Source organism: Ovis canadensis, chromosome 21 (assembly GCF_042477335.2).
Source record: "Ovis canadensis isolate MfBH-ARS-UI-01 breed Bighorn chromosome 21, ARS-UI_OviCan_v2, whole genome shotgun sequence".
Lineage (NCBI taxonomy): Eukaryota > Metazoa > Chordata > Mammalia > Artiodactyla > Bovidae > Ovis > Ovis canadensis.
In genome coordinates this window covers 44,314,902-44,336,408 of record NC_091265.1, presented here as the reverse complement: position 1 = coordinate 44,336,408, position 21,507 = coordinate 44,314,902, and the positions used below count along the sequence as shown (strand labels likewise).

The window sequence follows — 21,507 nt, the reverse complement described above, 5'->3', positions numbered from 1 at the left end:
AGTTAGTTAAACAGGAACCAGGACTAAAGTCAGGCAGTCTCAGCTCTTCACTGTCTTTTACCACGTTGCCCTGTAAGGTGAAAACAAAGGAAAAGGGAGGAGGCAGGAAGTAGCAAGGAAATGCAGTTGAGTCTACTGCAAAATCTGGAATCTCAGGAATCCAGGGCTATGCAATCAGAAGCCACATGGACTCAGGGACAGCTTCACTGATCAGCTCTGGCTTGGGGGCCCTGCACTGTAAGACTTCAGCTTCCCCCTCAAGTAAAGCTCCTCACTGATGGAGCGACTGGTGGATTCACTGTCAAGGACACACACGACCATCTCTCTCTTCAGCACTGCCTGCCTGGAAAAATGGATACTTGGGTTGGTTTTCAGAGGCGCCAAGAACCAAAGCCACAGGGCAAGAATGTGTGTGCGTTTCTTGACCTCTGTCTCTACAAGCCACATCAGTTGCTGTTTACTCAAGGAAAATATTTCCAAGCCCCCCTCCCCACCCACTCAACACACACCCTCCTGCCTCAGTTTCCTGGGACCTAAGAAATGACAGCAGGGATCAAAACCAGGGCCCAGCAGCACAGACAGAATGAAAAGTTCATCTTCTGGTTTTCCTCACACACATTGGATACTGTGAAGCAGGGGTCCCTGACCTCTGTGATCTAATGCCTGACGATCTGAGGTGGAGCTAATGTAGTAATCCAAGAAATAAAGTGCACAATACAGGTAATGTACTTGTACCATCCTGAAACCATCCACCCAGCCCCTTGGTCCGTGGAAAAATTGTCTTCCACAAAACCGGGCCCTGGAGCCAAAAAGGTTAGGACCACTGGTGTAAAAGATGTGCATTTAGCCCAGGTCCTGCCCTCAGGGAACTCGGGGTCCTTACACATTTATTTGGAGTTTGGTGGCATTTATTTGCTAAATGCCCTATGGCCATCCTCTCCACTTTTTTTTTTTTTTAAATCTTTGAGGATTTCTCTGGTTTTGCCATCTTCAGATTAATATTGGCCCCTTTTTATCCTGGGGATGTGTAATACTTTCCTATTGCTGCGGTAACAAATTACTACAAACTTAGTAGTAAAGAGGGCTTCCTTGGTGGCTCAGATGGTAAAGAAACTTCCTGCAATGCAAGAAACCCAGGTGTGACCCCTCAGTTGGGAATATCCCTGGAGAAGAAAATGGCAACCCACTCCAGTATTCTTGCCTGGAGAATCCCGTGGACAGAGGATCCTGGTGGGCTACAGTCCAGGGAATGGCAAAGAGTCGGACACGACTGAACAACTAACACTTTCACTTTTTTCACTAGTAATTTAGAACAATACGAATTTATTAACTTATAGTGCTTTTGAGGTCAGATATCTGAAATGAGTTCCCAAGGCTAAAATCAAGGTTTTGGAGGTTCCAGGGAAGAATCCTGTTTCCTTGCCTTTTCCAGCCTCTGGAGGCTGCCCATATTCCTTGGCCTTGCCTCCATCTTCAAAGCCAGCATCTTCTGGCAATTCCCTGGTGATCCAGTGGTTAGGACTGGGCACTTTCACTGCTGAGGATGCAGGTTCAATTCCCAGTCAGGGAACTAAGATCTTGCATGCAAATAGCAAGGTGGAAGCCAAAAATTAAAAAAAAATTTAAATATTTTTTAAAAAGCCAGCATCAGGGACTTCCCTGGTGGTCCAGTGGTTAGGAATCTGCCTTCCAACACAGAAGACATAGGTTCAATCCCTGGTCAGAAAACCAAGATCCCACATCGGGACAACTAAGCCTGCAAACCGCAACTAGAGCGAGAAGCCCGCGTGCCACAAGGAAGATCCCGTGTGCTGCAACTAAGGCCCGCTGCCACCAATAATAAATCAAGTAACTAATTACATGTTTAAAAAGGCCAGCGTCATCTAACCTGACACCTGACACTCCTGCCTCCCTCTCCGATTTATCAGGAGCAGCTGTGATTACGTTGGGCCCACCCCCAATCCAGAGTATTCTCCCAACGTCATGGTCCTTAACCGCATCGGCAGAGTCTCATTTACTGTGAAAGATAACATTCACTGATCCTGGCATTCGGGATGCAGACCTCTCTGGAGGAGGGGGCATTATTCTGCGCCCTCCCCCCAGTGTAGGGCCCCATCCTCCACCCCTAAGGACCACCTCCTTCTACCATCCCTCCGCCATCCTCCCCATACCCCACGCCTGCATAGCCAAGGCTGGCCCCTTAGCTCCAGGTCCACTCTCTAGTTCTCAGGGTGCCCACCAACCCCACAATGTGTCCATTCCTTCCCCGACCTCACTCCTGATGGCCCCCCTCAGAGTGTGGAGATCCACTGAGAGAGTAGCTTTCCTTTTCTTGGCTTATCCCCACTCCCCCTCATTAGCCCAGCCTCCCCATGGATCTCGGAAGGAGGAATGCGAAGAGTTACTGCTTTTTAATTACAAGTGCTATTGTAACATCTATAAGGAAGAACACTTTAAGCTTAATTGAGACCAAATGTGAAGTTAAATTAAATGAATAACTAATTAACGTGATGCTCCCGCATTAGCCCCAAGTGAGTGCAGAGGCCCAGAGAGCAGCCAGGTAGGTCCCAGGCATCCAGGGACAGACAGCCGGTGCCCAGGGCAGCAGGGGAGCAGGGACCCTGGGCCAGGGAGCCAGGTGTGCCAGGGCAGATCTCGAGGTGAGGGGGCCCCAAACTCCCACCTTCACCCCAGCCCTCATTTCTGAGGCTGGCCCCGAGCGCCCACACGCACTTAGCATCTCCACAGCACTACACTGAGCCGATGACCGTGTCCTGTGGGTTTTCCAGTTCCTGCGCTCACATGTTAGGGGCTTCGTGCCTGTTCATTTTAACTTCCGTCCTGTTCATGCTTCCTTCTGGACGGTCACATTTGTTCGTCCTCTGCCACTGGGGTCGCCCTCCCCGGCCCCGCCCTTTCAGGGCTGGACTGGCAGATGGCAAAGTCTCTTGAGTCACCACCCTGCTGTTTTTCTCTTGCATTGTTTAAACACTTCCCTATTCCTGTCTCATCCCCTAACTAGACAAGCCCCTGAGAGCAGGGCATGTGTTTAACACTAACTTGTCTCCTTCACTCACAGGGATCCTCTGAAGAACGGGACGTTATTAGTTTTCTAATAAAAAGGTTCAAAGTGAGGCTGGGAAGAGGAGACCTCCAGAGGAAAAGCAAGCAGATGAGGGAGCCTCTGGAAGCCTAAAGGGAGCGCTGGCCACAGGCTACCATGGAGTGAACGCGCCATCTAGTGGCTTCCCTGAGTGTGGCTGCTTTGTTGTTTTTTAAAAGACAGTGATGGTCCAGTTCAGTCACTCAGTCGTGTCCGACTCTTTTCGGCCCCATGAATCGCAGCACACCAGGCCTCCCTGTCCATCACCGACTCCCAGAGTTCACTCAGACTCACATCCATCGAGTCCATGATGCCATCCAGCCATCTCATCCTCGGTCGTCCCCTTCTCCTCCTGCCCCCAATCCCTCCCAGTATCAGAGTCTTTTCCAATGAGTCAACTCTTCACGTGAGGTAGCCAAAGTACTGGAGTTTCAGCTTTAGCATCATTTCTTCCAAAGAAATCCCAGGGTTGATCTCCTTCAGAATGGACTGGTTGGATCTCCTTGCAGTCCAAAGGACCCTCAAGAGTCTTCTCCAACACCACAGTTCAAAAGCATCAATTGTTTGGCGCTCAGCCTTCTTCACAGTCCAACTCTCACATCCATACATGACCACAGGAAAAACCATATCCTTGACTAGACGGACCTTAGTCGGCAAAGTAATGTCTCTGCTTTTGAATATGCTATCTAGGTTGGTCATAACTTTTCTTCCAAGGAGTAAGCGTCTTTTACTTTCATGGCTGCAGTCACCATCTGCAGTGATTTTGGACCCCCCCTAAAATAAAGTCTGACACTGTTTCCACTGTTTCCCCATCTATTTCCCATGAAGTGATGGGACCGGATGCCATGATCTTCGTTTTCTGAATGTTGAGCTTTAAGCCAACTTTTTCACTCTCCTCTTTCACTTTCATCAAGAGGCTTTTTAGCTCCTCTTCACTTTCTGCTATAAGGGTGGTGTCATCTGCATATCTGAGGTTATTGATATTTCTCCTGGCAATCTTGATTCCAGCTTGTGTTTCTTCCAGTCCAGCGTTTCTCATGATGTACTCTGCATAGAAGTTAAATAAGCTGGATGAAAATATATAGCCTTGACGCACTCCTTTTCCTATTTGGAACCAGTCTGTTGTTCCATGTCCAGTTCTAACTGTTGCTTCCTGACCTGCATACAGATTTCTCAAGAGGCAGATCAGATAGTTGGTAGTCCCATCTCTTTCCGAATTTTCCACAGTTTATTGTGATCCACACAGTCAAAGGCTTTGGCATAGTCAATAAAGCAGAAATAGATGTTTTTCTGGAAGTCTCTTGCTTTTCCCATGATCCAGCAGATGATGGCAATTTGATCTCTGGTTCCTCTGTCTTCTAAAACCAACTTGAATATCAGGGAGTCCATGGTTCACGTATTGCTGAAGTCTGGCTTGGAGAATTTTGAGCATTACTTTACTTGCATGTGAGATGACTGCAATTGTGCAGTAGTTTGAGCATTCTTTGGCATTGCCTTTCTTTGGGATTGGAATGAAAACTGACCTTTTCCAGTCCTGTGGCCACTGCTGAGTTTTCCAGATTTGCTGGCATGTTGAGTGCAGCACTTTCACAGCATCATCTTTTAGGATTTGAAACAGCTCCACTGGAATTCCATCACCTCCACTAGCTTTGTTCGTAGTGATGCTTTCTAAGGCCCACTTGACTTCACATTCCAGGATGTCTGGCTCTAGATTAGTGATCACATCATCATGATTATCTGGGTTGTGAAGATCTTTTTTGTACAGTTCTTCCGTGTATTCTTGCCACCTCTTCTTAATATCTTCTGCTTCTATTAGGTCCATACCATTTCTGTCCTTTTTTGAGCCCATCTTTGCATGAAATATTCCCTTGGTGTCTCTAATTTTCTTGAAGAGATCTCTAGTCTTTCCCATTTTGTTCTTTTCCTCTATTTCTTTGCATCGATCGCTGAAGAAGGCTTTCTTATCTCTTCTTGCTATTCTTTGGAACTCTGCATTCAGATGCTTATATCTTTCCTTTTCTCCTCTGCTTTTCACCTCTCTTCTTTTCACAGCTATTTGTAAGTCCTCCCCAGACAGCCATTTTGCTTTTTTGCATTTCTTTTCCATGGGGATGGTCTTGGTCCCTGTCTCCTGTACAATGTCACAAACCTCATTCCATAGTTCATCAGGCACTCTATCTATCAGATCTAGGCCCTTAAATCTATTTCTCACTTACACTGTATAATCATAAGGGATTTGATTTAGGTCATACCTGAATGGTCTAGCAGTTTTCCCTACTTTCTTCAATTTGAGTCTGAATTTGGTAATAAGGAGTTCATGATCTGAGCCACAGTCAGCTCCTGGTCTTGTTTTTGTTGACTGTATAGAGCTTTTCCATCTTTGGCTGCAAAGAATATAATCAATCTGATTTCGGTGTTGACCATCTGGTGATGTCCATGTGTAGAGTCTTCTCTTGTGTTGTTGGAAGAGGGTGTTTGCTATGACCAGTGCATTTTCTTGGCAAAACTCTATTAGTCTTTGCCCTGCTTCATTCTGCATTCCAAGGTCAAATTTGCCTGTTACTCCAGGTGTTTCTTGACTTCCTACTTTTGCATTCCAGTCCCCTATAATGAAAAGGACTAAAATGGACTGGAATGGGTGAATGTAACTCAGATGACCATTACATCTACTACTGTGGGCAGGAATCCCTCAGAAGAAATGGAGTAGCCATCATGGTCAACAAGAGAGTCCGAAATGCAGTACTTGGATGCAATCTCAAAAACGACAGAATGATCTCTGTTCGTCTCCAAGGCAAACCATTCAATATCACAGTTATCCAAGTCTATGCCCCAACCAGTAACGCTGAAGAAACTGAAGCTGAACGGTTTTATGAAGACCTACGAGACCTTTTAGAACTAACAACTCCCCCCCAAAAAAAGACAGTGATGGGGGGCGGTTTATCTATTTTTATTTTTTATTATTTATCTGGCTGTGTTGGGTCTTAGCTGTGCCTCACCAGGTCTTCATTGTTGCACACCGACTCTCTACTTGTAGAGCACAGGGCTCTAACACACGGGCTTAGCTGCTCCACTGCATGTGGGATGCTAGTCCCCTAACCAGGAATCAAACCTGTGGATTCCACGTGACACTGCAAGCTGGGTTCTTAACCACTGGGCCACCAGGGAAGTTCCTAAACCTGGTGCTGAAAGACGCCTTCTAGAACCTGAATTGCAGCTCTGCCCTGGGGGCCTGAGGACCAAGACAACCCAACTCAGTTCAGTTGGGTTGTCATGTCCGACTCTTTGCCACCCCATGGACTGCAGCACACCAGGGCTCCCTGTCCATCACCAACTCCCGGAGTTTATTCAAACTCATGTCCATTGAGTCAGTGATGCTATCCAACTATCTCATCCTCTGTTATCTCCTTCTCCTGCCTTCAATCTTTCCCAGCATCAGGGTCTTTTCCAATGAGTCAGCTCTTCGCATCAGGTGGCCAAAGTATTCAAGTTTCAGCTTCAACATCAGTCCTTCCAGTGAACACTCAGGATTGATTTCCTTTAGGATGGATTGGTTGGATCTCCGTGCAGTGCAACGGACTCAAGAGTCTTCTCCAACCCCACAGTTCAAAAGCATCAATTCTTCAGCGCTCAGCTTTCTTTATAGTCCAACTCTTACATCCATACATGACCACTGGAAAAACCATAGCCTTGACTAGATGGACCTTTGTTGGCAAAGTAATGTCTCTGCTTTTGAATATGCTGTCTAGGTTGGTCATAACTTTTCTTCCAAGGAGTAAGCGTCTTTTCATTTCATGGCTGCAGTCACCATCTACAGTGATTTTGGAGCCCCCCAAAATAAAGTCTGCCACTGTTTCCACTGTTTCTCCATCTATTTCCCATGAAGTGATGGGACTGGATGCCATGATCTTAGTTTTCTGAATGTTGAGCTTTAAACCAACTTTTTCACTCTCCTCTCTCACTTTCATCAAGAGGCTCTTTAGTTCTTCTTCACTTTCTGCCATAAGGGTGGTGTCATCTGCATATCTGAGGTTATTGATGTTTCTCCTGGCAATCTTGATTCCAGCTTGTGCTTCATCCAGCCCAGCATTTCTCATGATGTACTCTGCATGTAAGTTAAATAAGCAGGGTGACAATATATAGCTTTAACGTACTCCTTTTCCTATTTGGAACCAGTCTGTTGTTCCATGTCCAGTTCTAACTGTTGCTTCCTGACCTGCACACAAATTTCTCAAGAGGCAGATCAGGTAGTTGGTAGTCCCATCTCTTTCCGAATTTTCCACAGTTTATTGTGATCCACACAGTCAAAGGCTTTGGCATAGTCAATAAAGCAGAAATAGATGTTTTTCTGGAAGTCTCTTGCTTTTCCCATGATCCAGCAGATGATGGCAATTTGATCTCTGGTTCCTCTGTCTTCTAAAACCAGCTTGAACATCTGGAAGTTCATGGTTCACGTATTGCTGAAGCCTGGCTTGGAGAATTTTGAGCATTACTTTACTAGCATGTGAGATGACTGCAATTGTGCAGTAGTTTGAGCATTCTTTGGCATTACCTTTCTTAGGGATTGGAATGAAAACTGACCTTTTCCAGTCCTGTGGCCACTGCTGAGTTTTCCAGATTTGCTGGCATGTTGAGTGCAGCACTTTCACAGCATCATCTTTTAGGATTTGAAACAGCTCCACTGGAATTCCATCACCTCCACTAGCTTTGTTCATAGTGATGCTTTCTAAGGCCCACTTGACTTCACATTCCAGGATGTCTGGCTCTAGGTGAGTGATCACACCATCGTGATTATCTTGGTCATGAAGATCTTTTTTGTACAGTTCTTCTGTGTATTCTTGCCACCTCTTCTTAATATCCTCTGCTTCTATTAGCTCCCTACCATTTCTGTCCTTTTTTGAGCCCATCTTTGCATGAAATATTCCCTTGGTGTCTCTAATTTTCTTGAAGAGATCTCTAGTCTTTCCCATTCTGTTGTTTTCCTCTATTTCTTTGCATTGATCGCTGAGGAAGACTTTATCTTTCCTTGCTATTCTTTGGAACTCTGCATTCAAATGGTTATATCTTTCCTTTTCTCCTTTGCTTTTTGCTTCTCTCCCTTTCACAGCTATTTGTAAGGCCTCCCCAGACAGCCATTTTGCTCTTTTGCATTTCTTTTTCTTGGGGATGGTCTTGAGGGAGCAAGACCATCCCCAAGAAAAAAAGACATTTCAACTGGCTCCCGCTTTTCAAGCCAGAGTGAGTCTTAGTAGTTTGAGACTTACTATTTGTCACCACTGGTGTGTATACAACCTGTCTCAGTGTGGAGGAATTTGTAGCCAAAGAATGAACTAGCCTCCAGGCATACCCTTGGGTTATCAGTATCCCCACTGCTGAGGAAAGGAGTACACAAAGGCTTTATGTTGTCACTCTGCTTATTTAACTTACATGCAGAGTACATCATGAGAAATGCCAGGCTGAATGAAGCACAAGCTGGAATCAGGATTACTGGGAGAAGTATCAATAACCTCAGATAGGCAGATGACACCACCCTTATGGCAGAACTAAAGCACCTCTTGATAAAAGTGAAAGAGGAGAGTGAAAAAAATGGCTTAAAACTCAACATTCAGTAAATGAAGATCATGGCATCCAGTCCCATCACCTCATGCCAAATAGATGAGGAAACAATGGAAACAGTGAGAGACTTTATTTTCTTGGGCTCCAAAATCACTGCAGGTGGTGACTGTAGCCATGAAATTAAAAGACGCTTACTCCTTGGAGGAAAAGTTATGACCAACCTAGACAGCATATTAAAAAGCAGAGACATTACTTTGCTAGCAAAGGTCCGTGTAGTCAAAGCTATGGTTTTTCCAGTAGTCATGTATGAATGTGAGAGTTGGACCATAAGGAAAGCTGAGCACCGAAGAATGGATGCTTTTGAACCATAATGTTGGAGAGAAGACTCGAGAGTCCCTTGGACTCCAAGGAGATCAAACCAGTCAATCCTAAAGGAAATCAGTCCTGAATATTCATTGAAAGGACTGATGCTGAAGCTGAAGTTTCAATACTATGGCCACCTGAAGCAAATAACTGACTCATTGGAAAAAAAAAACCCTGATGCTGGAAAAGATTGAGGTAGGAAGAGAAGGGGATGACAGAGGATGAGATGGTTGGATGGCATCACTGATTCAATGGACCTGAGTTTGAGCAAGCTCCGGGAGTTGGTGATGGACACGGAAGCCTGGTGTGCTACAGTCCACGGGGTCACAAAGAGTCGGACACAACTGCGCAACTGAACTGACTGAACGGCCTCCTCTTGGCACGGCTGCCATGAGCACCCCAGTTTGGAGCACCCAGCACACCGCTCCGAGGTCCTGGGATGCTGTGCCAAATAGCCCACATGATCCCCAATAAGCACAGGAGCAGCTGGCAACACACATTGGCACAGGGGCTGATGGGCAGTGTCAGAGGGCAGACAGAGATGCCAAGAGCTTGCCCGGCAGACCCAAGGGTTCAGGGTGGCCAAAGTGAGCACTCAGTAACCACTGGCATTTCATTATCAAAATATTTAATAATATACTGGGACTTTGGGTCATGCCCCACCCCGCCCCACCACCCTACACACTTCCCCAACAGCACTGCCCTGATAAGCCATCTGCCCTGGGGACACAGAGGGCTGGGACAAGAGTGAGGCAAGGTGCCCTCACACTCAGGGGCTGGCCACGCCTGGGAGTGACACCCTCACCCCGCCCTGCCTCTCCCTGGTCCCTGGAGGATACAGCAATGTTTTAATCAAAATGGGTCAGAAGTTAGAAACAGGATCAGATGGAGGGTAGAAGCAGGGGTGCCAATGTGGGGAGACACATGGAGAGACAGGCTTGTGGACATAAGGGACAAGGAGAGGTCTGGTGGCTCCGAAATACACACTTTGAGGTAGAGGCTGATTACAGAGGTTCCAGTTTAACGTGAGAAGGAGAGACACACTCTTTCCAGGCCTTGGCCTCACCAAACCTCGGCTATCCATCTTGGAATTTGAACAAGAAAGAGTCTGAGCAGACCCCTCCTTGTACCAAAACGCTGACAGCCCTCAGCCCCAATCCCTCCGGCCTGCGGTCTCCAGAATTCAGGCCTGGATCAGCGAAACTGACATCATCAGGGATCTTCACAGTCTCTCCTCTCCTTCCACTGGGCCTACTCAGGACTGTACGGTATGCTGAATCATTGCCCTGTTTAATAACCATTAGGATCAGGTAGCTTCTATGCTCTGTTAGTCCCCAAGCAATGATGGAAATCTCTGACATGTTCCCAGCACCCACAAGACTGGTTACGTGTTCATAAATTTTCACTTAGGAATGCATGTCCTGCCTCCTCGTCCCCCAGGTTAGCCATAGAATCGTCCGTACAGCCCCTGGGTGGCATGGGGGTGCTCCCAGATCGCTGTCCAGCCTATCCCATCCTGTTAGGTGACCCTGTAATAAGCTGATCCACTGATGGCACGGCCTGAGCGTTTTGTTTTGGTCTCAAGATGCCTTTTCAGGATGGTGAGCACTCTGCATTCCCTCCATTCTCCAACAAGGCCCTTGAGTTTTCCATGTCCTCGAACTTGGCGGTCCTTTCCCGTGGAGCATCTCCTAGCCCTTGGAAGCCTCGCGGGCTGGGCTGGCTGGTGCTGGGTCAAGGGGCTTTTTGCCTCAGCCATCTGTGTGGTGTGGGGGGGCACTTTGGGACCCGGCAAAGTCCCTCCATGTTTCTGCTCTGATCAGGGGCCTCACATTTCTCTATACCTGCATGAGGAAGACAGAGGCAGTGGAAGAGAAGATGAGACACAGGTTAACAAGTGGTGGCTCCCGTCCCAACAGTGGGAACAGGGAAGGCAAGTCCCCTTGCCTTAATACTGGGTCCCTTAATACTAGCCTGGCCAAAAAGTTAGTTTGGGTTTCCCCATAACATCATATGAGGGAGATCAAACTGGTTAATCCTAAAGGAAATCAGTCCTGAACATTCACTGAAAGGACTGATGCTAAAGCTCCAATACTTTGGCCATCTGATGCAAAGAACTAACTCATTAGAAAAGACCCTAATGCTGGGTAAAATTGAAGGCAGGAGGAGAAGGGGACAACAGAGGATGAGATGATTGGATGGCATCACTGACTCAATGGACAGGAGTTGGAGCAAATTCCAGGAGTCGGTGATGGACAGGGAAGCTTGGCGTGCTGCAGTCCATGGGGTCACAAAGAGTCGGACACGACTCAGCGACTGAACTGAACAGGTAACATTGTACGGAAAAACCCGAATGAACTTTTTGGCCAACCCAATAATTGCTTTTCATCCCATTCATTGCCATTAGGGCTCCCCGTCACCTCTTCAGCAGGGAGCACCAAGCCAGAATCATGTTTTAAAAAACTTCAGTGTTTGTACCACGTCTGACAGCTTTGCAAAGCCATGTCACATTTTATCCCAGCGTGTCTCAGCCTGAGACCAACCCAATCAGATATTTAGGAACGAGCACCCCCACTGGACACACAAGGACGCGGACATTCGGAGAAGGTGCCAAGGCTGGACAGAAGCAGGCGAGCAGAGAAGTCAGGACTGGCCAGGGTTTCTGGTGCGGAGGCCTGGCTCTGAGCCTCCGTGCCCCCGACACAGGCCTTCCTCAGAGAAAGACCCGCTGACGATGCAGATGGCAGTGAACTCGCACACCTAGGTCCAAAGGTGGGCTCTGCTGGGATGACCTAAAGGCCTGAGGTGTGTCCCCTGAGCTCTGAGCCTCTCAGGGCTGCTGAGAGGGACGCCAGTACGGCTAGATGGACTCAAGTCAATGGCCAGAGCGGATGCTCACTATGCATCATTCTCCTCCCCTCCTGGCTCAGTCCCTCTCCTTCCCTCCTGGCTCAGTCCCTCTCCTCCCCTCCTGCCTCAGTCCCTCTCCTCCCCTCCTGCCTCAGTCCCTCTCCTCCCCTCCTGCCTCAGTCCCTCTCCTCCCCTCCTGCCTCAGTCCCTCTCCTCCCCTCCTGCCTCAGTCCCTCTCCTCCCCTCCTGGCTCAGTCCCTCTCCTCCCCTCCTGGCTCAGTCCCTCTCCTCCCCTCCTGGCTCAGTCCCTCTCCTCCCCTCCTGCCTCAGTCCCTCTCCTCCCCTCCTGCCTCAGTCCCTCTCCTCCCCGGGTCCCCGCAGGCCTGGCCTGGGGGGCGGGGGGCAGCAGGTGGAAGCAGCACTGGTCTTGAGGTGCCATCCTCTGCTCCCCCTCCAGGGCAGGGCAGGACAGAGACCCCGCTGATGCCTCCTGCCCTGCGGGTTGCTCTCCCTGAGCCGGGGTGATGCCTTCCTTAAAGGGAAGTGCCTCCCCAGATATGGTGCTGGTTCCCAGGCCCCCAGCGGGTTCTTCCTCACGTTTACCATGCAGACCAGGTCCATCGCTCAGGCCGCTTCTCACGAGCAAGAGCTTCCTAAGGAAAGCCAGAAAGGTGGCAAGAGAATATTCCCAGGCTCAGCACCAGCTGCGCGGCCCAGCCTCTCACGCCCAGCCTCAGCCGTGAGCCTGTCTGAGCCACCTCTGCACCCACCACCTCTGGGCGACAGGCAGACCGCACCTCAGGTCAGCTTGGGGTTTTGTTCCAGAGGCTTCGCTTGGCATTTGCTTTTTTTCTGCATACCCCAGGTAGATAGGCCAGACACCCTCGGCTTCTGAACTCTGGGAGGTTCAGACAGCTCAGCGTCCGAGTTCAGAGGAAAAACTATTTCCCCAGACACCATCTCCTCTGTCCTGGGGGACGGGGTCCGTCCCAAACCCTGTCACTCTCCGTAAGGAGAGGCTGCCGACCTTCCCAGCAGCTCTGGCCTCTGAGGAAATACTTCCTAAGCACCATATTCAGCCCAGAGTCCGAATCTTTGGAACTGGCCCCCAAGGAAAAAGCGAAAGTCAGAAAAGTCAGGAAAATCAGAAAAATCACACTGGAGGAGAGAGAGGCTTTGCATGCACTCTTAAGAGCACAGTAGTCACAGACTTGAAGGAAATACTCACAAAAGTCATGGGACTTGAGGAAAAGACTATCACGCGTGGGTTAGGGCCACATTAGAGCTATGGAGACACACAGGACAACAGACGACAGGTTAGTGGAGCTGGGGGCTGGGCCGGGGCTCACGGAGCACGTTTCGGGGTCCGCAGGCCGCATCCCTGAGGTCTGGGCTGGAGCTGGGCTCAGACTCTGTGCAGAGCCCCCAAGCAATGGATTTCACTCCCAGGAGGAGTGAGGCCAGGTGGACAGGGCTCCAGCACTCTCTCTGCAGGACTTACCCTTTGTCTTTGCCCAGGGATGACTTCCAGGCCAGGATCTCTTTGTACACCAGCCGGCAGAGGAGCTAGGGGGAGGAGGGGAGGGAGGCACGATCATGGAGCACCAGTCCCTAACGCTGGGTGACCGCTGGGCTGGCTGTTCACAGTGGTGCCATTCCGCAGGCGGTCACCCATGGGAGGCAGAGTGCTTCGTGCAAAGGAAGCGGTCCTCATCGTCCGGACCCTTTGGAGCCCCAGATTCCAGGCCTGCAGGAGGGGACCCCTCCCACTACCCATCTGTGTGCCCCCAGACTCTTACCAAGCAGGCCAGGACGTCGGCAGCGATGAGCATGTAGAAGACATTGTTCCAGCCCGTGGGGGATATGAGCCCGGCCAACAGAGGCCCCAGAGCCGCACCTATGCGGAGCACAGTGTTGGAGAAGGGCCCAGAGCAGGGGCCCTGCCCTGCATCCTAAACTCTGCCCAAGACCAGCCTCGGGGGTCTGTTGGGAGAGCCCAGGGTGAAAGTTACAGACCTATGGATCCAGTGCCGTCGATGATGGCTGTGACAGTGGACAGCGCCTTGGCATTGCCCTTCAGGCTCTTGTGCGTCCCCTGGAGAGAGACAGCAGAGTTGGGGTGGGTTGGGGTGGGGGCCGAGTTAAGAGGCAGCGCCCTGAGCAGGACCAGGACTGAGAAAGCGGCTGGCTCGGGGAAAGGGAGCGATGAGGGCTTGGAGTTGGGAAGAAACAGGGAACCAGGGTGGACTGTGAAGGACTTTGAGGATCTCGTCTCTGGAGGCTGGGAGAAGGGGAAAGACGTGGGGAAGATGAGCCTGGAGACAGAGGCCCTGCCCAGGCCCCAAGGTGGCCCTGCTTACCAGGTCAGCCGAGACAGCGGTGGTGATGAGCGCGTAAGGGCCATTGACCAGGGCTCCACAGATAAGCAGCATGACTGAGGTGGTGATGGAGACGGCCAGTTAGAGAGGAGAGGCCACCATCATCCTCTGCCCCAAAGTGGGTGAGTCCCCCAGGCTCCAGGCCAAGAACCTCCACTTCCCCAGGCTGCCCACCGTGCCCCCAAGCCAGCCTCGTGTGGTCCCCAGGGCAGCGCCAGCTCCCCACCTATGGAGATGCCGATTCCTCTCTGGCCAACGTGGTTGTACAGGAACATCTGAGAGAGGAGAAGCAGGGGGGCAGGCTCACACGCTGGCTTCCCCGTGGGCTGCCTCCATTAGCCTGGAGCCCAGAAGACTAGAGACCCCAGAAGCCCGCTTTCCCTTCTTTCCTCTCATACCCTGGCCTCTTGGTCCTCAAGTGTCCCAGGGAGGCAGGGTCTAACACGCAGTAATCCGTTGTTTCGCTTTGCCCCAGAAGTTTCCTCTCCTATCAAACCTCAGCCTCTTATTCTTTCCTTGGTCAGGAAGTTTAGCAGCTGACATTCCCCGCTCTAACTGAGGTCGAAGAGCCACTAGCCCTTTTCCAAAATTCTCAGTGTGGATCCCTTTCCCTGTGCTGATCCTGGCTTCTCCTCCCCTGGCCGTGCACAGGGCTGCACACATGCAAAGAGACGGGTGTGTGTGTGTGATGCCCGGGCGTGCACACAGCTCCCGGCCCTCAACCTTGAGGTTCTACGCACCATGGGGGCAGCCAAGATCAGCATGACGCAGCAGGTGGTGGCCCTGCCATTGATGTAGTCAGAGACGAGCCCCGCCAAGATGCCGCCTGGAATACAATGTGCACACTGCCGCCCCAGGCACGGGCACCCCCGAGCACCGCCCCAGCAGTCCACCCAGCATGAGCCTGACTGGGGCACCCCGGGCCAGCAGACTGTCCCCCTCTGCAATTGTCCCCGTACCCAGGGCCACCTGGGCAGGATGCCACCTTTTCCCTCTGAGGCCACCCGCCTAGGTCACATCCCACGGGAACCTGTCCCTTCTCTCTGCAACCCGACAGGAGAAGAGGTGGATCCAGCTGAGAGGCACGGCAGGGCATGGCCTTACCTATGATGCCACCAACATCGAACAGCGTGGACAGGTCCCCAGCCTCTTTGGCACTGAAGTGAACTGTGGAATACGAAGCACATGCTCAGACCTGGGGACTCAGGGCAGACAGCGTGGAGGGCCACTGCTGTAAGCGTCCGGGCAGACTCCCAGTCCGGGATCATTGCCCACTTCTTCGCAGGAAGGAGTGGGGGGCCTTGAGGGAAGCGACTGGCTTAGGTCACAGGTGAGTCTGCAGCAGTTTGGGACAGGACACCCTTTCTGGCCCCCAGGCCCGTACTACCTTCTTCCCCTGTCGGATGGCCTTGACCTCCGAGAGCACAGGGATCTGGCCCCCAAGGACCCTGTCCCACCGGGGTGCACCCCAGTGCTGTCTGAGCCTCAGCCCGTCCAGCCACATGCCTGCCCGCCCCTGGTGGAGCAGCACGCCCACACAGGAGCTTGTCACCTCCTTCTGAAGTCCCTACTGATAAACAGGAAGGAGGCTCACTGGGAAAATGGGCACCTCAGGCCCCTGACCTTGCCCTGGGATTAGAAAGAGGGACGCCCAGCAGCATGACTGGCAGCCCAGCCCTCAAGGTTGACTCACGCTCTGTAGCCAGCATCAAGGCCACAGAACAAAGAATCAGTGTCCACAGGGCCGCCCTGGCGCTAGCCCTGTCTTTGGGGGAGGCCCCTCAGTTGCAAACAGGATGAGGGTGGGAGGGGGCAGGTTACGACTTGAGATTTGGCCCTGACTCATCCAAATGGCATCCTGTGGCCCAGTGTACCGTGTGGACCGCAGCTTGTTCCCCCAGGGCCCTGGAGGGAGGCCGGTGGTCCTGCTGAGAGGTCCTTGACCCTGGCAGGGCTCTGGGGCTCTGGGGCTCTGGGCTCTGGGGGCAGAGCTGTTCCTTAATAGAGCAGCCCCACCTGGGGAAAACCAGAGGCCCAGGACGGGAGGACATAAACATCCTTTTCTAACCACAGAAGTGACCTCTCCTCATCTGTCCATCCTTGGGCAGGGACAGAGGCAGGAGACAGGAAGACCACAAGGTGGGCAGCCCAGCAGACCTGGGCACTGGGCATCAATGACCCAAGTATCCTGGCAGCCCCTGGGAAGATAATGGTGTTTCCCACCAGGCTACCAGCAGTGAGGGCAGCTCGTCAGGCCCTCTTCCTTGGGCTGGGGGAGGCTTGAGAGACTCCTGCAGGCATTCAGAAGGCAGACCGTTTCTCCAGGACCCTCCGATCCCACCCATCTATGAGCCAATGGGCCTGAAGTGGGGTTTCACTTGAGGCCGGAGTAGACGTTAGAGAGGACTTGAGTTCCTAAGCTCGACTGAGTGCCAAGTGAGGAAAAGTGGCTGGAATCAGTCAGGGACTAGGAGGGTTTCTGCAAAATTTAGCTTCCCATGAAAGAAAAAATTTTCCTTCTGTGCTAGGAGAGGATCAGCAGAAATCCTGCCTATTCATGAAGTCATAAGTGTAAGTGGCGGGTTTCTTCCTTGGAGGCCCCCCTGCTCCTATATCCCCTCTTCTTCCCCGTGTACTCACCCACATTGGAAATGTACAGGGGCAGCCAGTAGAGGAAGGTGTAACTGACCAGCTTGGCGAAGAGCAGACACAAGGAGAACTCGACCACGCCCTGGGAGCACAGCAGAGGGCAGATGGGAAGGTGGGCAGGACAGCCTGGGGCCTGCTGCCTCCGAGCCCTGTGCCAGCACTTTCCACCGCCCACCACACGGAGCAGCCTCTAGAACACCTCCAGTTTCAGGTACAGCAACATGCCTGCTGCCTGAATGCTAGGGTAATGTCCGGCCACATTACCCTCCCCAGGAGGGCTCCTGCCCTAAGCGTTGCTCGTAAAGAAACTCCAAACACCATGGATCACCCTGAGTGTCCCCATCTCCTGACACCCAACAGAAAAATCTAGAGAGCCTCTCTCTTCCTTCTGGTCCACAGATGACTCACCGGGATGCGCAGGGCCCCGAAGAAGCTGATGGCGGAAGGCTGAGCGCTTGCTTCCTTGGAGCAGGTGACAGCTGACTCCAGGCTGCTCTCTTTGTTACAGCGGGGTCCGTTTGCGGGGTCCTCGGGGTGGTCTTGGCTCTCTTCTGGATTACCCTGAGCAGAGAAGAGCCCTCACTGGGGGCACGTCCACATACCACTCCCCCACCAGCTAGAGGGACAACCCACGTGAGATGAGCTGCATGAGGTATGCACTCCCCTCCTGGACCGGACTCACCACCTGCCAGGGAGCCACCCACGGGCCCAACTTGGGACACACAGGCCCCTCCTCAACTCCCCAGGCCTCTCTGGGACCAGCCCCCCGTGGAGTGGGGCTGGGGGCCACACTCACGTGGTGCTGAGGCGGGGAGCAGTCCACGTCTTCTGGGTCTGAAAGGAAAACCTTCTAAGAAGCTTGCCAGCAGACCAGGCCCTCACCCTGCACGACATGTGACCACCACACCCGCAAAGGGGCCCATGGAGTTTCCAGCACGAGGGAGCCGGGGCTCCGGAGACCACCTTCGAGGCCTGGGTCTCCTAACCACGAGAGCCTCGTGGACTTTCGTTCTTTTGCTTACAAGTGACCGTGGCCATGACCCCAGGGGCCATCTGTCAGGGAGCCAGGAAAAAAGCAGCAAGCATGGAGAGGGTGCTGTCCAACCCACTTCCCCGGCGTCAGGCTCAGAGGAGCCAGCATTTTCTGGGCATCTTGACATACGTCTCACAGACACTCTCCACAGCCCAGGAAAGCAGGTGTCCCACGTGAGAAATCAAGACTCAGAGAGGTTGTCCTCTGAGTCACACATCTAGGCCTCCAACCCCGCGACTCCCACGGGACCAGCCTCCTTCTCCCAGAACCTAACTGGGAGGCTTCACTCTGGCCCCGTGGGGATGGAGGGAGAGGGGTCCACTCACATTCGATGAGGAAGAAGAAGGTGATGATGCCCATGATGGCAGTGATGACGCCGGGCACCACGAAGGACAGGCCCCACTGCTGATCCACCCACACGCCAGCCAGCAGGGAGCCCAGGATGTTGCCCACGGATGTGTGGGAGTTCCAGATGCCCATGATGAGCCCCCGCCTGGAGGGGAGGCGGGGAGGGAGGCAGGGAGGCAAGAGCAGGAAAGGTAAGAAGAGAAGCCCCGGGCTCACGGAGACCGCCCCGGCCAAGTGCGAACAGCTGGCTGCCTGCAGCCTCTGTGCCCGAAGACCCCAGTCGGGGAGGAGGGGCAGGGCTGGCTGGCATCAAGTGAGTGGCAGCCAGGCCTGCGGTGCCCTGCTCCCCAGCCAGCTCCCTGAGCAAGACCTGCCTCCCCTCCATCCCAGGGCCGCAGCCCCACCCTTTCTTCTCTTGCCCTGAGGCTGTGTCTCTGAGGGCCTCAGCTAAGGGTGATTGCCCCCAGGGGACATGGACACTGTCTGGAGAGTTCTGGTGATCCAGCCCAGAGTGTGCTGGTGGTGTCTAGCAGGTAGAGGCTGCTAAATGCTACAGTGTGTAGGATGGCCCCTCAACAAAGAATTACACAGCCCCAAATGTAGCCCACAGTGTTAACAGTGCCAGGGCTGAGAAACTCTGCCCAAAAGAAACTTTTTTTTTTGCACAAAAGCCAGTTCAAGGGAAAAATAAATAAATATATAAGACATATACATATATATGCATTAAAAATATATGGGTATATGTATTTATATATATACACACACACAGAGTTTTATAGGCTTCATTTTTGTCTTCATGCAAAATGGAAATTCATCTATTATGAGGAAAAGGCATAATGAAGATGGCAGGTTTTAAGGATTAAAACCTCAGCAATGAAAAAAGTCACTGCTTTTAGTCACTAAAACGTTTGTATTCCAGCCTGTGAAAGTCAGCAGGACGGAGGCTTATTTCTAATCTTTGTTCCTAAAATCGTATCAGAGGCCACAAGGGACCTCCTGCCCCCACACCAGCCCAGCACCCCCAGGCAATGCCCACCCTCCTCCCTGGTCACACTCACTTGCCCTTCCCGAACCAGTTGCCCACGCAGCTCACCACGGCGGGCCAGCCCGTGGTCTGCACAAGTCCATTGAAGATCTACAGGGAAAGTGGGGGGACAGAGGCCCCTGGACTGAGTGGTGCAGCCTCTGGGATGGGGAGCCCTCCAGAATCCACACTATGCACCCCGTTCCTTCACATGCGTGCACACACCCACCAGCTGATGCCCCTCTGACCCGAGGTCCCCACAGTAGAGACTGGGCCTCACAGGCTCTTCCAGGGACCTCAGGCTGATGCTCAGTGCAGACTCCCTGAGCTGGTGAGGCCACCCTGGCTATGGGCAGGGGACCCCGAACTGTGATAAAGGAGCCTGAGTCGGGATCTGCCGTGACCTGGAGCGGCTGGGAAGGACTCACAGCCTCTATGATCCTTCTGTGCAGGAACAGAAGCCCGAGTGCAAGACGGAGGAGGCTCGTACCTGCACCAGCACAAAGTACCAGAGCACGTGGATGTTCCAGAAATACCCAAGGCCAAACAGTGAGGTGAAAAGGCCGCTGAGCAGCATTCCAGCTGTGAGGTAGTACCGGAGGGGTAGCCGCTCCCCAAAAATGCCACTGCAGAGAGAGTTGGATTCGTGGTTAATCTCCGCTACCTCGCACCCCTGCCCCCCGCCTCCTGGCTCCCCCGGGGCCCCACCAGGGACGTCTGTGTTGCCACTAGGCACCTCTGCTTTGTTTGATGATGGGCCTCGCAATGTGCCTGGCAAAGTGGCCTCTGTAACATCCCCATGACCCTCTTCCCCCTTGGCTGACCAGTCCATCTCATGCATTTTCTCTTGCATCACCTTTATGGTTTTACCTGCCACGTATGTACACGTACATGGCCCAGCTGTATGTCTACAGCCCTGAACTTTCTCCCAGGATCATATCCACATTGCTTCTGGACATCCTGACTGCGGTGCCTCCCAAACAGCTGCTAATCAACAACTCCAAAGACTGGACTCCTCTGCCTCCCTCGCAGACCCTGCCCCGTGTCTGTGCCCCTCAGTGGACTGGATGGCACCCCCACGTTTGGCCACTCAAGCCAGAAACGAGCTACTTCAGTCTCCTGTCCCTGCAGCCCACCGTCCACAAGTGACCTCCAAGACCTGCCCGCTGCTCCTCTTATTTCTCTCCAGTGCATCATTTCTCTCCATCGCTATTAATAATACCATTCTAACTCAAGCTTTCCTCCAAGCCCAGCTGGAGCTACTGTCAAATCTGTTCCTTAGTTTGATCCGCTAGTCAGCCCTGAAGTGAAGTGTTAGTCACTCCGTCATGTCCAACTCTTTGTGACCCCATGGACTATAGCCAGTTGGGATCCTCTGTCCATGGGCAAGAATAGTGGAGTGGGTTGCCATTCACTTCTCCAGGCGATCTTCCACACTGCAGGCAGATTCTTTACTGCCTGAGTTACCAGAAAAGCCAATCAGCCCTTCTCTCTCTCAAGTCCACCTCCGTCAGCCTGTCAGTATCTGTCTGACATGTAGGTCTGAACATGACACCCACTGAGCCACCCACTCAGCGGCTCTCCTGTGCTCACAGCCTAGTACACAGTGACCTCACTCTTCAGCCCTGTCTCCTGCATTTTACACGCTGGTGAGCCTGTTGCGAGTCCCCCAGTCCAGCCCCTGCCCTCTGTGCAGTCATGCTGCTTCAAATTACACCTGCCTTATTTCACCAAGCCATGACTCCATTGTGCGAGCATGCTCAGTCATGTCTAACTTTCTGCCCCCCTGTGGACTGTAGCCCCCCAGGCTCCTCTGTCCAAGGAATTTTTTAGACAAGAATGTGGGAGAGGGTTGCTATTTTCTCTTCGAGAAAATCTGCCCCACCCAGGGATCAAACCCGAGTCTCCTTTGTCTCTTGCCTTGCAGATGGATTCTTTTTTTTTTTTATTTATTTTTATTTTTATTTTTTTTTGCAGGTGGATTCTTTACCCACTGAGCCACTGGGAAAGACTCTTGTCTCTATTCAGTTCAGTCTGGTCGCTCAGTCTGTCTGACTCTTTGTGATCCCATGGACTATAGCATGCCAGGCCTCCCTCTCCATCACCAACTCCCGGAGTTTACCCAAACTCATGTCCATTGAGTCGGTGATGCCATGCCACCATCTCATCCTCTGTTGTCCCCTTCTCCTCCAGCCTTCAATCCTTC

General features: G+C 52.1%; 1 protein-coding gene across 4 annotated transcripts in view; it reads right to left on the bottom strand.

Annotated features, from left to right (window-relative positions):
- Positions 1-9,630: 9,630 nt before the first annotated feature.
- Positions 9,631-21,507, bottom strand: part of SLC37A2 (solute carrier family 37 member 2) — a 55,528-nt gene continuing 43,651 nt past the window's right edge. For all 4 annotated transcript variants that reach the window (XM_069566387.1, XM_069566385.1, XM_069566386.1 and 1 more), the window contains 14 exons: positions 19,792-19,927; positions 19,336-19,412; positions 18,256-18,422; positions 17,693-17,730; positions 17,305-17,457; positions 16,888-16,978; positions 15,352-15,414; positions 14,988-15,073; positions 14,474-14,522; positions 14,230-14,303; positions 13,886-13,964; positions 13,669-13,766; positions 13,371-13,435; positions 9,631-10,863 (listed from right to left, as the gene is read on the bottom strand). In XM_069566387.1, the coding sequence (XP_069422488.1) occupies positions 10,848-10,863; positions 13,371-13,435; positions 13,669-13,766; positions 13,886-13,964; positions 14,230-14,303; positions 14,474-14,522; positions 14,988-15,073; positions 15,352-15,414; positions 16,888-16,978; positions 17,305-17,457; positions 17,693-17,730; positions 18,256-18,422; positions 19,336-19,412; positions 19,792-19,927 (1,192 nt within the window). In that variant the 3' untranslated portion in view covers positions 9,631-10,847. The remainder of the gene's footprint in view (positions 10,864-13,370; positions 13,436-13,668; positions 13,767-13,885; positions 13,965-14,229; positions 14,304-14,473; positions 14,523-14,987; positions 15,074-15,351; positions 15,415-16,887; positions 16,979-17,304; positions 17,458-17,692; positions 17,731-18,255; positions 18,423-19,335; positions 19,413-19,791; positions 19,928-21,507) is intronic.